Source organism: Mauremys reevesii, linkage group 3, assembly GCF_016161935.1.
Source record: "Mauremys reevesii isolate NIE-2019 linkage group 3, ASM1616193v1, whole genome shotgun sequence".
Classification (NCBI taxonomy): Eukaryota; Metazoa; Chordata; order Testudines; family Geoemydidae; genus Mauremys; species Mauremys reevesii.
This window is the reverse complement of record NC_052625.1, coordinates 142,238,797-142,256,118: the sequence shown is the minus strand read 5'-3', so window position 1 is coordinate 142,256,118 and position 17,322 is coordinate 142,238,797. Positions and strand designations below refer to the sequence as shown.

The window sequence follows — 17,322 nt, the reverse complement described above, 5'->3', positions numbered from 1 at the left end:
AAGTAATTTTCTGTTCTAGAACTGCTCATGAAGCAGACCATGCTTCAGCTAAACTTTATAAGTGTGAAGGGACACAGTTTATTCTGCCAAACATACAGTCATAGATGCAGGTGCCTACAATAAAATTTTAGGAAAAGGCCATTCAACCAATTATACTCACCTTTTTAATCTTTAGGTATACCATGTAGTATGTCCCATTGCATTGTACATGTGAGCATTAAGATCAGCTGCAGTATGCCTATGTAGTTTGAGAATTCACTTATGAGGCTTCTATTTGACTTAACACTCAATTTGATGTAACAAACTCATCAGACTGTAAAAATGGTTTGGGAGTATAATTTTTGTACTATTTACAAAATACCCAACAGTGCTTCTTGCTGAAATCAACACTGAGGATGGAGTGGAGGTTAAACATAATCTAGGCATGGCCCAATATCTAAATAAATACTTTGCCTCGGTCTTTAATAAGGCTAATGAGGAGCTTAGGGATAATGGAAGGATGACAATTGGGAATGAGGATATGAAGGTAGATATTACCACATCCGAGGTAGAAGCCAAACTCAAACAGCTTAATGGGACTAAATCGGAGGGCCCAGATAATCTTCATCCAAGAATATTAAAGGAACTGGCACATGAAATTGCAAGCCCATTAGCAAGAATTTTTAATGAATCAGTAAACTCGGGGGTTGTACTGTACGACTGGAGAATTGCTAACATAGTTCCTATTTTTAAGAAAGGAAAAAAAAGTGATCCGAGTAACTATAGGCCTGTTAGTTTGACATCTGTAGTATGTAAGGTCTTGGAAAAAATTTTGAAGGAGAGGGTAGTTAAGGACATTGAGGTCAATGGTAATTGGGACAAAATACAACATGGTTTCACAAAAGGTAGATCGTGCCAAACCAACCTGATCTCCTTCTTTGAGAAAGTAACAGATTTTTTAGACAAAGGAAATGCAGTGGATCTAATTTACCTCGATTTCAGTAAGGCATTTGACACGGTTCCACATGGGGAATTATTAGTTAACTTGGAAAAGATGGGGATAAATATGAAAACTGAAAGGTGGATAAGGAACTGGTTAAAGGGGAGACTACAACGGGTCATACTGAAAGGTAAACTGTCAGGCTGGAAGGAGGTTACTAGTGGAGTTCCTCAGGGATCAGTTTTGGGACCAATTTTATTTAACCTTTTTATTACTGGCCTTGGCACAAAAAGCGGGAATGTGCTAATAAAGTTTGCGGATGACACAAAGCTGGGAGGTATTGCTAACACAGAGAAGGACCGGGATATCAAACAGGAAGATCTGGATGTCCTTGTAAACTGGAGTAATAGTAATAGAATGAAATTTAATAGTGAAAAGTGCAAGGTCATGCATTTAGGGATTAATAACAAGAATTTTAGTTATAAATTGGGGACGCATCAGTTGGAAGTAACAGAGGAGGAGAAGGACCTCAGAGTATTGGTTGATCACAGGATGATTATGAGCTGCCAATGTGATATGGCCGTAAAAAATGCTAATGCGGTTTTAGGATGCATCAGGCGAGGTATTTCCAGCAAAGATAAGGAGGTGTTAGTACCGTTATACAAGGCACTGCTGAGACCTCATCTGGAATACTGTGTGCAGTTCTGGTCTCCCATGTTTAAGAAGGATGAATTCAAACTGGAACAGGTTCAGAGACGGGCTACTAGGATGATCCGAGGAATGGAAAACCTGTCTTATGAAAGGAGACTGAAAGAGCTTGGCTTGTTTAGCCTAACCAAAAGAAGGTTGAGGGGGGATATGATTGCTCTTTATAAATATATCAGAGGGATTAATATTAGGGAGGGAGAGGAATTATTTAAGCTTAGTAACAATGTGGACACAAGAACAAATGGATATAAACTGGACACTAGGAAGTTTAGACTTGAAATTAGACAAAGGTTTTTAACCATTAGAGGAGTGAAGTTCTGGAACAGCCTTCCAAGGGGAGTAGTGGGGGCAAAAGACATATCTGGCTTTAAGACTAAGCTTGATAAATTTATGGAGGGGATGGTATGATGGGATAGCCTAATTTTGGCAATTAATTTGGCAATTGATCTTTGATTATCAGCAGGTAAGTATGCCCAGTGGTCTGTGATGGGATGTTAGATGGGTTGGGATCTGAGTTACTACAGAGAATTCTTTCCTGGGTGCTGGCTGGTGAGTCTTGCCCACATGCTCAGGGTTTAACTGATCGCCATATTTGGGGTCGGGAAGGAATTTTCCTCCAGGGCAGATTGGTAGAGGCCCTGGAGGTTTTTCGCCTTCCTCTGCAGCATGGGGCACGGGTCACTTTCTGGAGGATTCTCTGCAGCTTGAGGTCTTCAAATCGCAATTTGGGGACTTCGATAACTCAGACATAGGCTAGGGGTTTGTTACAGAAGTGGATGGGTGGGATTCTGTGGCCTGCATTGTGCAGGAGGTCAGAGTAGATGATCATAATGGTCCCTTCTGACCTTAAAGTCTATGAGTCTATGAAATCAGATTTCAAATGTCTGTCACTGACGCTTCTGCAATGCTCTGTCATGTTTCTGTGACTGCTCAACTGCTGAAGTGCGGCACCCACTGAGTCAAAACCTACTTCTTCAGTTTTTCCTATAACATCACAGAGACTACCAGCAGCAAACAGGCTTCCTGTAACTGAATAGGTGATGTGAAAGGAGACCATGCATAGTATTACATTCTAAGTTGCATCTGGGTTTTTCCAGTTATGTCTTATGCTTTGGCATAACTCCCTGCTCAAACATGGTACATTGTAGAATTTTTACATCATGGCATGAGACATTAATTGCAACTCTATTTTTAACATTAGCACCTTATATAATGCCCAAAATGAAGAAAAAATATAAGCAAAAGGTATTTACCTGATAATCACTCTTTTTTGGCCCCCTATCTACAAGTCACCCATAAATAGATTGAATCCTTCTCTGATCAGCTACGGGAAAAGTCCAATCAATCAACCAAGCATCATGGGATAGAATTCCTGGGCTCTTCCTCTTCATGCCAAAGTGAGTGCATCCCAAGCTGTAAAACTGAATTATACGAATATGCATATTAACCAAATGATTCTTCCCTCTGAAATTCTCTAAGTCTTAATTGTGTTTTAGTTATTAATATGCTTATTTGTATAATTTAGCATTTCCAGCTCTGAAAGGAGGAAAAGTCAGAGTATCTTCTATCATGATCTTTGTTCAACAGATCAGATTAGTCCTATATTTGAGTGAGAAAGGATGCCATTTGACTGTGGTGACAGAAACCTAGTCTTCACACCCTTTTTGATAACTTGAAGGGAGGGTAGAAAATAATCTTGCCATTGCAGCCTGAAGAGAGAAAATTCTCTTGTACATCTCTCAATGGAAGGCTAGTCGAGAACATGGACTATTTCTCTTAAAACACTTTGAACATTACCGTAATTTTTAGTGTTTAAGCTATTCTGCTATGCCAGTTGATAGACTACGTTTAAGTTTGTGACAGTGCAACTTTGCTGCTTTGGATCAGATTCTATATTCTTTTCAAGCTAAGCTAGCTCCTTCCCCTCCCTAACTCTGCATCCCAATGCACAGCTATAATACTTCTATTAGTAATATGAAGAGTAATAATGCACTTGAGACACATTTCATGTGAGAATTTAATTGTTTACAAACACCCAAACCTCCTCAGCACCTCAGTGAGATAAGTGAGGTATCATTATGCAGATAAAATTGTACACAACTATGTGGCCAGCAATTTTTTCCATTCAGTTATGGAAACATGTCTTATAAAAAGCTGAAGTTCACTTCATTCACTGAGAATGAAGCCCTTAGTCTTTAACACAACAAAACCATATTTCTTCTACTTTAAGTACGAGGGTTATTTTCTATATCATGTTATTTACAGATATAATAAGTAGTATATTAATAATTATGTATGCCTATCTCACAGATCTGAACTAGTCACAGTAATTGATCAAACATATATAACTATAATTACTGTAACTGCTTTAGTCTACTTAGACAATTTCTCACAGCTTTTAAATTTAATTATTTTTTTTCCAGTTCACATTACTGTTTGCCAAAAATTCTCAGAACCTCTACACGGAATGTATGTGAAAATTAAACACTAATTCAAAAACAAAGTTTCAATTTCAACTGCATGGCTGGATTGAAAAGATAAATTAAAGTTATATACACCTATCAGCAAGGCTTGGCTTGCACCTCTGGAAGACTTTAGTTACAGATTAAAAGGAATGTATTAGTCTCCACCTAGTCTCAACAAAGCATTTGTTCACATCAGGAAACTCATCAAGCAATCTTGTTACAATTTAATATGACTGACAATCTCTGCGCAGGAAACAACCAGTATTGGAATAGCAGACGTGTTGAAAGTTAAGATCAAAAGCATTATACAAAGAATTAAGAAATCTTACTTTCCACCAACTCATGTTATGCCTGGCTCTAAACAGTGCTATCCATTCCTCACTTACAAGAGCTGGTATTTGTGACACACATTATGCAACATTTAGTGAATAAGAGTTCACCAAATTCAGTTTATAAAGTAAAATGTTAAGCTTTTGGACAACATTACCAGTTTTAGGTGTTCTTTTCTCCTTTTGCCAAAAGAGGAACTTGAAGACCCAGGTTCTGATTCTTGACCTCCTGTTTTAACATCCTCCTCCTCCTCCTCCTCCTCTTCATCGTCTTCATCAAAGCACCATTCAGGTAGCTCAGGTGGTGGTGGTGCATCATCTACATCTCCATAACGACGGAATAGTTCTTTTAAATAGTCCCCTTTATAGATACCTGGTGGTCTGGCTTGGGCAAAAGTAGCCACTGCTGCTTCAATACTGGAAAACAGAAATTGAGAGTTGTGCATTTCTGGATGTTAAAAAGACATGTCTAATAAATTAATGTTCTGTGTGACTTTCAGTTTCCCCTAAAAATTCAAAAAAATAAATCACTTCATTGTCAAGAATTCAGAAACTCTTGAGATACTTATTTATCTTGTACAGTAACTGGAGTTCTTCAAGATGTGTGTCCCTATGGGTACTCCATTTCAGGATCTGTGCATGCCCATGCATTCTTGATTGGAGAGTTTCAGCAACACCTGCATCCTAGAGATCCTTGTACTCCAGTGCAAGGATATTGGGGAAGGGGTGGGAGGATGGACACCCCCCCCACTGCTCAGGTCCTTCTCAGCCATGAAATCTAGTGAAAAGATTGGAAAGCAGAGGGGAAGGAGGATGGGTAGTGGAGAACCCATAGGGACACACATCTTGAAGAACTCCAGTTACTGTACAAGGTACATAACTTCTTATTTGAGTAGCATCCCGACAGGTTCTCCCCTTCAGCAGATTTTTTAGTAGTACCTCAATTATGAAGAAGAGTGCCAAGGAGACAGGTTCACTACAAACCATAGAACAGCATCACCGAAAGCCACGTCAGCTCTGGAAGCAGACATGAGTACTGGGAAAGCATGTGCCTCAAAGGTCAGGTGGCTGACCTGCAGATGTCTGAGATAGGTATGTTTTTCAGTAGCGCCACAGAGGTAGATTGAGCCCTGGTGGAATGAGCCATCATCATAGGAAGGGGACGAACTCCCGAGGCTTCATAATAGATTAAGGTGCATCTTGCAACCCATCTGGACAGCCTCCAGGTGGAGATCAGATGTCTTTCTCTTAGTTCTGTGACAGAGATGGAGAGCCTAGGAGAAGCCCTAAAAGGCTGCGCCCTGTCAAGATAGAAAGCAAGAGCTCTTCTTACATCCAGTGTTTGTAGTCTCATTTCTTCACTCAGAGAGCAAAGCTTGGAGTAAAACGCCAGCAGGTGAATCTCCTGATGAATGTGGAACTCTGAAGAAACTTTACAGAGGAAGTGCAGGTGTGGATCTAGTGTCATCTTGTCATGATCGAACGCTGTGTACAGTTGGTCAGCCATCAGGGTGCTCCTAGCTCCCCTACCTTCCTGGCTGAAATAAGGAACGCGGTCCTGAGGCACAAATTAAGGAAGGGACAAGTTCCCATAGATTCAAATGGAGGCTTCTTCAGTACATTAAGGACTAAATTGTGTAGGTTCTTTCACAGGAGGAAAAAGATTGAGTAGTCCCTTAATAAACCTCACAGTGGTTGGGTGCATGAAGGCTGAAAATCCCTCAATAGGGGGATGAACTTTAACTGAGCTCAGCAATAATCCTGTGGTTTTTAAATTTAGCAGGTAACTGAGAATGTGCGTCAGGCAAGACTCAAGAGGAGGTATAGATCGATGGCTGCCCCAAAATTGAAAACTTTTCCCCGTCTGTAGGTAGGTTTTCCACTATTGAGCAGTACCTCCAGAGAGCAATCTTCTTCTATACCAATAAGCCATCTAGGAGCAATGCCTTCAGGTAAAACCCCAAGAGACTGGGGTAGGTTTTGGATGAGATTTTCAGTCAGGGAGAAATGGAGAGGCAATTGCTCAGACATGCAAACTAACTCAGGGAACCATGTCTCCCTCAGCTACAACAGTGCTATGAAGATAGCTAATTTCTTCTGTTTCAATCTGTTCAGGACTTTGAGCAAATGGTGTAGTGGTATAAGCATATAGCAATACACAGGGCCACGGGATAACTAAGGCATCTCCCATTGAGTTGCAGCAGTGCCCTGCCCTCAAATAACATTGTCTGCACTTTGCAGTGGATAGTGTCACTAAGAAATCTATCTCCAGAATACCCCAGGTAGGACACATTCTTCTGAATACTGCATTGTTCAGTTCCCACTTGTGGAAAGGGCAGAAATGCCTGCTGAGGGAGTCTGTCACTGTGATCTGCAGTCCTGGGTGATAAATCACTGAGAACAGTATGTGGAGTGCTATGCACCAATTCCATAGTTTTACTGACTCGGCATATAAGGATTGGGATCTTACTCCTCCTTGCCAACTGATATAATAAAAAGTAGTGCTAACAAGTTTAACAAACCACTCTGAGCTCTAATATGTTGATGTGAATGATTGCCTCCTGTGGGTCCATTTGGCTTGAGCTGTGAAGTGCTGAAAGTGCACACCCCAGCCTAGCAGGGAGGTGTCAGTGGTGATGATCTTTGTGGGAGAAGGCTACGAGAATGGAAAATCCACACAAGCCTTTTGTGGATCTTTCCACTAATTACAGAATTGAGGGCCCTTTGAGGTACAGACACTCACTTGGTCTGTGCTTGTTAGGGGTGTAAGCAATTCTTGTCCAGGCTTGATGACTGCAGGACTGTAGTCTTCCTAAAGGTGTCACAAACATACCAGCATCCATGTGGCCCAGGAGTTGCAGGCAAGCCCTTGCTGTGGTTTGCAAGCTCTGTTGTATTGTTGAAATGAATCTGGACATTGTGGCAAACCTGTTATGGTCAAGTATGTTCTGGCAGTGGTAGAGTCCAGAGTGGCCCTACTGAAGTCTATGTGTTGTGCAGGTGTGAGTGTAGACTTTTCTGAATTGAGGCAGCAGCCCAGGGAGCAGAACAGGGATAGAGCCTTCCTGGTTGCTGTCTACACCTTGAGAAATGAGCGACCTTTCAGGAGCCATTGTCCAGGTATGGAAAGATAATTATTCCCATCTGCTGGAAATGGGCTGCGATGGCCAAGACGACTTTGGTAAAGACCCTTGGGGCAGTTGAGAGGCCAAAGGGTAAGAAGCAATATTGGTAGTGGTCCCTGCCAGCCACAAAACATAGGAAACATCTGTGGATAGGGTACATGGATATATGAAAATAAGCAACATGAAGACTGAGGAAGACAAATCAATCACCCAGATCCAGGGAAAGAATTATTGCTGCTATGATTACCATTCTGAAGAGTTGAGAGTGGATGAAGGTGTTCAAAGTCCTGAGTCTAGCAACAATGTCCACCTGACCCACCCCACCAGTTTTTTTTTCTTGAGGACCGGGGAAGTACCAGGAAAGAACACTTTCCCAATGAAGTCCAGTGGAACAGGCTTTACCACCATTAGGGTTACAAAAGATTGCACCTACTGTCTCAAGAGACCCTCATGAGAACGGCCTCTGAAGAGGGATAGGGAGGAGAGTGGCGGTGGGGTGGCTGGACTAGATGGGATAGCCTGTAGAAATCACATCCAGGATCCATCTGTCCATGGTGATGAACTCCCTAAGAAGGTAGAAATGAGACACAATCCTCATAAAAGTAGAGAGGGGATTGCTGCAGTGTAGGATCGAGAGAGGGAGATTGTTCGCAGCCTTCAACCAATGGGGCAAAATGGTCATTTGAGGATGTCACTGACTGGAAAGGCACTGGAAAGGATGGCCCTTTGTTAGTGAATCTGGGCTCCCACCTGGGAGGTTCAGCCAATCTCATGGGCTAGTAATGAACTGGACAAGAGCATTGAGCCATCTGCAATCTAATATATTTTCTTTGTCACAGGTATATAGGATGCCCAGAGATCCTTGTCTAGGAGTTTTTAAAAGAATGAAGGGACCCATCTGTGGTACCATTGAACAACTTGTGTCCCTCGAAGGAGAGCTCCTTGACTGTGTTTTGTACCTCCCAGGGGAGGCCAGAGGGCTGCAGCCAAGAAGCTCAGTGCACGACTATTGCCATGGAGATGGAACGTGAGGCTGCACTGAGCAAGGCCCGAAGAGAGAGTTTTGTGATTGTCTTACTTCCTTTATGAGGGCTTGAAATTTTCCCTCTGTGGCAGGTGTTCTATAAAAAAAAGGAAAACTTTAAATAATACGTAAAAATCGTGCTAAGCCCTGATGGCAAGATAACCAGCTACTATGAACTGCAAAGCAGCTGGGAAGTAGCTTTTGAGGCCCAGAAGGTCCAGCTGTTTCAGCTCATCAGCTGATGTTGAGCGGGACTCGATGTTGCGATTCATTAACTGCCTCAACAACCAGGGAGTTGGGTGAAAAGTGGGAGAAAATAATGGTAAAATATAAATGAAAATTACTAAGAAGATATCAAACAAACAATAAGAAATAAGCAGCAAGTCACATGGCTAGCTAGAGCAGAGATGGCAACGTTCTGTGTTAAGCTGCAGGCAGTTGAGAAGGAACTAGAGTGGTGGCATGTCTACTCCCTCCCCCCAATATGCTGTTGCACTGGGGTATGAGAATATCTAGGGCACAGGAGATGATCTGAGGACACTGTTGACAAAAATCTCTAATCAAGAGTGCCTGGGTGCAAGCACATCTTGAAAGAATAGGCAGCGGTTTGAAAACAGACATAAGGAAGTAGTTCTTCACATGGTCAACCTGGGGAACTTATTGCCAGCAATGTTAAAGGCCAAAAGTATAACTAGGTTAAAAAAAGAATTAGATAAATTCATGAAGTATATGGCCATCAATGGTATTAGCAAAGATAAGGGACACAACCCCATGCTCAGGATGTCCCTAAACTTCTGACTGCCAGAAGCTGGGACTGGATGACAGGGGATGGATCATTCAACAATTGCCATGTTTTGTTCATTCCCTCCGAAACATCTGGCCCTGGCCACTATCGGAAGACACAACATTGGGCTAGATGGACCACAGGTCTGACCCAGAATGGCCATTCTCATGTTCTCAAGTGGAGCACACATAGGGACACCACTTGAAGATTTACTCAATCCATTACCATTTGAAACATGGTGTTAAGAGCATCTTGGTAACTGCTGGTCCTTGTGCAAGAGCCTGCATTATTATATAAGTTTTTCTCATGGACTCTCAGGGATAGATATGCTTAAGGTACTTTTTGGCCCCTTCCAGTGGCTAATAGCTCCCTTTTGGACTCCTAGTTATAGGATTCATGTTCACAGCTATTACAGAAAAGGGAGGGGGAAAATGCACATAATTATGGGGGTCAATGAGGAGGAGTCCCGAACAAAAGCTGAATACACTGATAAGCAAACAGAATTAATTTTTATAAATGGTTAAAGAATGTCTCATTTCTCAAAATAGATTTTTCCATTTCTCTGGGAAGAAGCACCCAAGTCCTTAGAACCAGCCTTTAGTAGTTCCTCTTTGGAGCCACAACAGAACAGTCCATTCCTGTTCAGCAAAAAGCTTAAGCACAATCTTAAATGTAGACATGCTTAACTGCTTTGATGAACTGGAGGCTAGGTCCACAAAATAAAGAAGAGTTCCTAATCCAGACAGGCCATAACAATGTTATTCACCTTACTTAATGGAAAGCACTCATACTATAGTGATGAGCACAGAATAAGAACCTACATAGAATAGAATAAGACCAGTTCAACAATGAAGGCATTACTTCATTTAAGCCTTTTTGTCAGACTTCTCTGACATCTTGGCCTGGGACAGAGGGAGCTGCTACAGGCTCTGGAGCAAAGAACGCTACCCTGCCAAGAATAAATACCCTAATGAGGCAAAGAGACAAAGAAAACACTGAGAAAACATAAAAGGAGGAAAAATAGATTCAGAAGGAAGAGGTTAAGAAGTTTTTCTGTGCTACACAGTCTGGGAAGGTAGGTTGTCTGAAAAGTGTCTTCTGAACAGGGGCGGCTCTAGGCACCAGCGGGCCAAGCGCCCGCTTGGGGCGGCATCCTGGGGAGGGCGTCATTTGGCTCCGGTGGAGCTCCCGCCGGCATGCCTGCGGCAGGTCCACCGGAGCCCGGGACGAGCGGACCTGCCGCAGGCATGACTGCGGTGGGTCCCGTCTTCCCGCGGCTCCGGTGGAGCTCCCGCAGGCATGACTGCGGCAGGTCCGCTCGTCCCGGGCTCCGGTGGACCTGCCGCAGGCATGCCGGCGGGAGCTCAACCGGAGCCGCGGGAAGACGGGACCCGCGGCGGGACTGGGGAAGGGCGGCGCAGCGCTCCGCGCTGCTTGGGGCAGCCTACTTTGTAGAGCCGCCCCTGCTTCTGAAGCTGCCAGGAGACAGAACAAACTAGAGGTTTCTCAGAAAAGGTGGAAGCAAGCCCTTCCCTAGAGCTGGTAAGTTTAGTTCTGTCTTCAGTAGAAGAGGAAAAATCATTATCTGGAATAGCAAGCCTGGATGGTGGCCAGAAGCTGGCACAATGGGCAAAAGAGAAGAACCTAGATAGTTAAGTTAGAGAGAAAAAGAATGTGAAAAAGATCTCAAAACTCATTTTGTTCTTTTTACAAGACAAATTAGAATTATCTTGGTAATGTCTCTAAATTGCTTAACAAATCCTTTAATTAATGCCCCAGAGACAAGAGGCAACTTGGGAGAAGGAGGGAAAAGGGAAGAGAGATGGGCCCACATTCCAAATGCTTAAGAATTCCAATCATCCTCTAGAACAGTGGTTCCCAAACTTTAACAACCTGTGAACCCCTTTCACTAAAATGTCAAGTCTAGTGAACCCCCTCCTAAAAATGAATATTTCCAGGGATTTTCTCCCTTACCTCGGCATAAATTATAAAAGCAGTGATATTGGGAATATAAAATTTGCTTTTATGATATGCTTATTACACACTATAAATTATTTATCATTACAGTATTTTTATTATATTATGAAAATGGCAACACTCTTCCGAGATCTCACTTTTGTAGCTTGTTTCCCTTTTGATTAAGCCTGTTATAAGACAAGGCTCCTATCAGAGGCGCGCCCCACGCACTCTGTGGTTTGGGGGGGTACCACCAGAAAAGGGGGGGCTTGTGGGGGCTGCCAGGAAAAAAGGGGAAGGGATCCACGGGGGGCACGCCGAAGTGGGGGCGGCATGTGACTCTCGTCAACCCCCTTGTACTGGTGCCTCTGGCTCCTATGCTTCATCAAGGAGTATCAGATATGAAACAACATGAAGGTATTTAAGAAGCCAACTCAAAGAGTTCCTTCTACACAAGCATTCAGGTCTTGAGCAGTCCAGGCAAACAATGCATGTTGCAATAAAACTTAAACTTGTTCTTCATAATAATTTAAAAACACTATGAAGCCTATTTAATTTTAAAAACAGCAAAAATTATCCACCTCCCTTTCTATTTCATATAAGGAGTCTTGAAGTTTAAATCTCTTCAGTGTGATAGATATGCTTGCTTTGATCTGCTTAGCTCTTGGAAGTCCCCAAGGCTCTGGGCTGCTGGCCCCGTGATCCCTATGGACAGCTCTGTCCAACATTAGGGATCCCCCCCACCCCTCAAGAGCCCCCTGTAACATTTTGTGAACCCACTGTAACATTTCATGAACCACTGCTCTAGAAAAGTTGGGAACCACTGCTCTAGAAAAGTTTGTCCTTGATGCACTACAAGCAGCTGATTCTCTTGTAAATACGTAGTAATAAGAATAGATAGTAACAAAACCTGATATAACAGCTCAGATTTCAGGTACAGAAGACCAGCCTGGTAGGAAAGATAGTTTACATACTCCAGAAATGAAACTGTCTTGGAGAAAAGTGAGTTGCAAAAAGAGCCTCACGTAAGGTTTCCAATGACTAGCTCGAGGGCTGTCAGTCTGGATGACCTTTCCTTAAACTAGCTGTATAACACATCTCAGCATTCACAGTGCATCTGCTGCTATCCTACATCATGTGCTTAAGAGGTAAATACGGATGGATTTTCAACAGGGAAAACCTCATTGTTTCATCAGTGAATAGCAATGCCGCTTTACTTGAAATGACAATGCAGCAAACAATTTTTCTTAATATGGTGCACACACTTACTGTAATTGTAAATTTAAGGCAATTATTTTAATGTTGCTGTTTTTTGTTTGTAGCTGTATTTTATCTGCTACGTTTGAGAACATTGGTCCTGTTTCACAAAAGCTGACCAAGATGAACAAGTTTAATTAACACGATTAACTATTTGCCAAAACAAAACAACCAAAAAAAAAAACAACAACAACAACCCACCAAGGCTTGGTCAATCAATTTAAGGCTTTTCATACAGAAGCAAGAAAGTATTAAGTAAGGCTGAATAGGAGGTACTATTTCAAATAGAGATTCTGAGTTAAGTCTATCTGTTTCCAGGGGAAAAAACAAAATAAAGACCTACTGTGGTTCAAGTTATTACATGCTGACTTTTTAAAGCATTTAGAGGAATTGAAAGTACCCAACCTATCAGGCATAGGACTCACTAGCACTCTATTAGTAAGATGTTCAGCTTTATATCCACTTCCCAGGTTCAGCTGAGCTTCTAGATTCCTTGGCCCATTGGTGCTCAAAGGCCCCATGATAATGCATTTTCTCTCACTGCGTGTCTACCGTACCAGGAAAAATTGATTCTTCCCTCAAAGGCAGCCATCTTGTCCATATCCCAGCCTCAAGATAAGCTTTATGCTCAGTCATAAAACAAACAAACAAAACAGCAGCATGGATCCATCCATTTTCCATCCAATGCTGGAAATGGTTCTTCAAATAGAATAGCGGAAAGGGAGATATTGCCAAGATCCTAGGGTTTGTCTACACTTGAAATACTATAACAACATAGCTGCGGCGCTTCAGTGTAGATACTACCTATGCCAACTGGAGGGGTTCTCCTGTCAGTATACATAATCCACGTCCCTGAGAGGTTGTAGCTAGGTCAACGGAAGAACTCTTCCATCAACACCTGTGAGTCGGCTTAACTATGACACTCATGACTACAACATAGCTGGGTCGACCTCACTTTTTAGTGTAGACCAGACTCTAGAGACACAGGCTTTGCATCAGGACTAGCTGGATAGGAGAAAATCTTGTGTTTAAATTAGGGCTGTTGATTAATTGCAGTTAACTCATGCAATTAACTCAAAAAAATTAATCACAATTAATCGCAGTTTAAATCGCACTGTTAAACAATAGAATACCAATTTAAATTTATTAAATATTTTGGATGTTTTTCTACATTTTCATATAGTATTCTGTGTTGTAATTGAAATCTAAGTGTACACTATTTTTATTACAAATAGTTGCACTGTAAAAATGATAAAAATTGTATTTCTCACTTCACTTCATACAAGTACTGTACTGCCATCTCTTTGTCGTGAAAGTGCATCTTACAAATATAGATTTTTTTTGTTACACACCTGCACTTAAAAACAAAACAATGTAAAACTTCAGAGCCTACAAGTGCACTCAGTCCTACTTCTTGTTCAGCCAATCATTCAGACAAACAAGTTTGTTTACATTTGCAGAAGATAATGCTGCCCACTTCTTGTTTACAGTGTCACCTGAATGTGAGAATAAGCATTCTCATAGCACTGTTGTAGCCGGCATCACAAGATATTTACATGCCAGATATGCTAAATATTCGTAGGCCCCTTCATGCTTCGGCCACCATTCCAGAGGATATGCTTCCATGCTGATGACACTCATTAAAAAAAAATAATGTGTTAATTAAATTTGTGACTGAACTCCTTGGAGGAGAATTGTACATCCCCTGTTCTGTTTTACCCACATTCTGCCATATATTTCATGTTATAGCAGACTTGGATGATGACCCAGCACGTTATTCATTTTAAGAACACGTTCATTGCACATTTAACAAAACGCAAAGGAAGTGCCAGTGTGAGATTTCTAAAGATAGCTACAGCACTCAACCCAAAGTTTAAAAATCTGAAGTGCCTTCCGAAATCTGAGAGGGACGAAGTGTAGAGCATGCTTTCAGAAGTCTTAAAAGAGCAACACTCTGATGCAGAAACTACAGAACCCTAACCACCAAAAAAGAAAATCAACCTACTGCTGGTGGCATCTGATTCAGAGGATGAAAATGAACATGCATCAGGCTGCACTGCTTAGCGCATCTGGCACGTAAATATCTTGTGATGCCAGCTACAACAGTGCTATGAGAATGCCTATTCTCACATTCAGGTGACACTGTAAACAAGAAGCAGGCAACATTATCTTCTGCAAATGTAAACAAACTTGTTTGTCTGAATGATTGGCTGAACAAGAAGTAGGACTGAGTGCACTTGTAGGCTCTGAAGTTTTAAACTTATTTTTGAATGCAGTTTTTTTGGTACATAATTCTACATTTGTAAGTTCAACTTTCATGATAAACAGACTGCACTACAGTACTTGTATTAGGTGAATTGGAAAATACTATTTCTTTTGTTTTTATTGTGCAAATACTTGTAATAAAAATAAATAAATAAAAACTGAGCACTGTATTGTTTAATCGTGTGATTAATGTTTTTAATCGCTTGACGGCCCTAGTTTAAATTATATCATTGAATAAAAGCCAACTTCTAACATGGCAAGACTTTTAGACATTTTTCCTGAAGTAATGATATTTAAAGTGGAACGCCACTGGGCGGAGTGGGGGGGAGGCGGCGGGAAAGGTTCATTTCTCCCACCCTTATTTCAAAATATGCATCCTGATTATGGAAAATTCTCAAAAGGTAGGTTACACCACCAATACAGTTGTTGTTGGAAAAATCCTGTAACAAATGCGGTGTTTTGGGTTTCCTTTCAGATGTATGCATACATGTCACTTTCCTGCTACTTTGACTATCTAATGCCATTCTTTTGAATATGCCAAGAACAAAAGATCTAAAATAATGCTATCAATCAAAAGCATACACATCAGTCTATTTCAATACTTTGCAGAGGAAAGAGAGAAAGCAACCTATATCCATACTCATGAAAACTTAAAACACAGCTGGTAGGGCTAATTGTTGGTCTACAGACTTGACAATATAGCTGAAAGCTTAACTGAAATAGAGAGTCAACTGTCAAGAGAGTTTGACAAGAATAATATTAATGTATGTCACCTACTCAAAACTAAGACCTTGCAGTTACCATCATCTATTGAAAATACAGACATGCTTAGTGCACTGTGTTAGATATGAAGGGGGAAAAAAATCATCACTCCTAGAATCAATAGTGAAAAAATATATTCATTTAAAGATAAAACTCTTAGAACAATCGGACCACCAATGGAGCAATGACAATTGTGAAACACATTGGAGAAAACACTACCAATTATATCCCTTCCCCGTACCCAAAATTAATTACATTTGCAAAATTACCTCCAATCCAACTTCTCAACCAAAAAGGCACAGATAAGAAAACCAGTTCGATTGAACCCATGTGTACAATGAACACCTGGAAAACAAAACAACACCATGTATGGAGACAAATCATTTTAAAAATGAACATGCAGCTGTTTTTATTACAAACAATGCCAACAAGTGATATTTTTGGCTCATTCCATTTAAATTACCACCATTAAGGAGATGCACCCATTCTAACTGAGGAAACCCAGATCCTCTAGAGACTATGTATAAAGCCCGAACGATATTTAAATTCTGTGTGCTAATTCCTATCAGTAATTTTCTGAATCTTCAATTTGTCACAATACAAAACCTTAGCAGTACTATTTTTTATTAGTGTTGAAATATGATTAATATCAGAAAGTACCTGATCGCTTTCTGATCAGCATTTGTAGGAGTCATAAAAGACAATATCAGAGGGTTAGCCGTGTTAGTCTGGATCTGTAAAAGCAGCCAAAAGTCCTGTGGCATCTCATAGACTAACAGTCTATAAGGTGCCACAGGACTCTTGGCTGCTTTTATAAAAGACAGTGTAATCAATGCAGTGATTGTGAATTTAGAGAAATAATTTGGGGTTAGAATCATATCATATTGTTAAGCATAAAAATCATGTCAAAGTTACCCTGCTTTAAACTTAAAAATTACATCCCTAGATCCTCTCAGTTCTATTTCAAAATGGCTATTAACATGTTAGTGGTTATTTAATTTTAATTTTGAAAGAAATCCCTAAAAAAACAAATCCATTCAATAAAGACATTCACTTTGAACTACTTGTCTTTTCAGTTTAAACAGAAACCAATGTTTAAATTTAATTGTTTTTTCAGCCTTTAGTTTATTGAATATTTCTCAGGGAGGAGGGAGAGCAAAAAAGCAATTGCTTCTAATTTTCCCTTTTTCCTATGTTACCAGCTCCATCTAGTGGTTTAGATAAATCAAATTGGAAGGAAAGACCATCTCTTGCTGTTATAATAGTTCTGTCAAGAAAGGGGACTTTAATATCTTGCTCAAAATTTGTTTTGCATTTTTTTTTATTTATTAAAGTGACAGGGTCACAACATTAATTTATTAGTCCCATGCCACTTATTCTGGTTATTTTTATTCTGCATGTTCCAGTAAAGCAGAAAAAAATTCATCCAAGTTAATAGTATTTAGATCAATTTCCATATTTCTCAACCATATTCAGAGAAGTTAAAGTATCAGTAGAGTTTTTCTTTGGGGTCTATATGATCAGATTATGATCAGTTGTTTTTTTCTTCTATAATACAAGCAAAGTGAATGGTAAATTCCAAAATATGGGATTAAAAAATATACACAGTTTTCAAGTGTGTACTTTACCTCCTCCCTCCACACCAAAAGCAAAATTGTTACTAATGGTCAGAAAAGGGGAATAACTTGAGCCGATCCCCTCATTACAGACACGTATCAAACCAGGTCA

The 17,322-nt window shown here is 40.7% G+C and overlaps 1 protein-coding gene across 4 annotated transcripts in view; it reads right to left on the bottom strand.

Annotated features, from left to right (window-relative positions):
• The window catches only part of RNGTT (RNA guanylyltransferase and 5'-phosphatase), a 438,367-nt gene that overhangs the window by 381,633 nt on the left and 39,412 nt on the right, over positions 1 to 17,322 (bottom strand). For all 4 annotated transcript variants that reach the window (XR_005595781.1, XM_039528842.1, XM_039528843.1 and 1 more), the window contains exons 5-6: positions 15,864 to 15,939; positions 4,580 to 4,838 (exon numbers count right to left, since the gene is read on the bottom strand). Coding sequence is in view for 3 of the 4 variants with exons in the window: in XM_039528842.1 (XP_039384776.1) it covers positions 4,580 to 4,838; positions 15,864 to 15,939 (335 nt within the window). In the remaining variant the exon portion in view is untranslated. The remainder of the gene's footprint in view (positions 1 to 4,579; positions 4,839 to 15,863; positions 15,940 to 17,322) is intronic.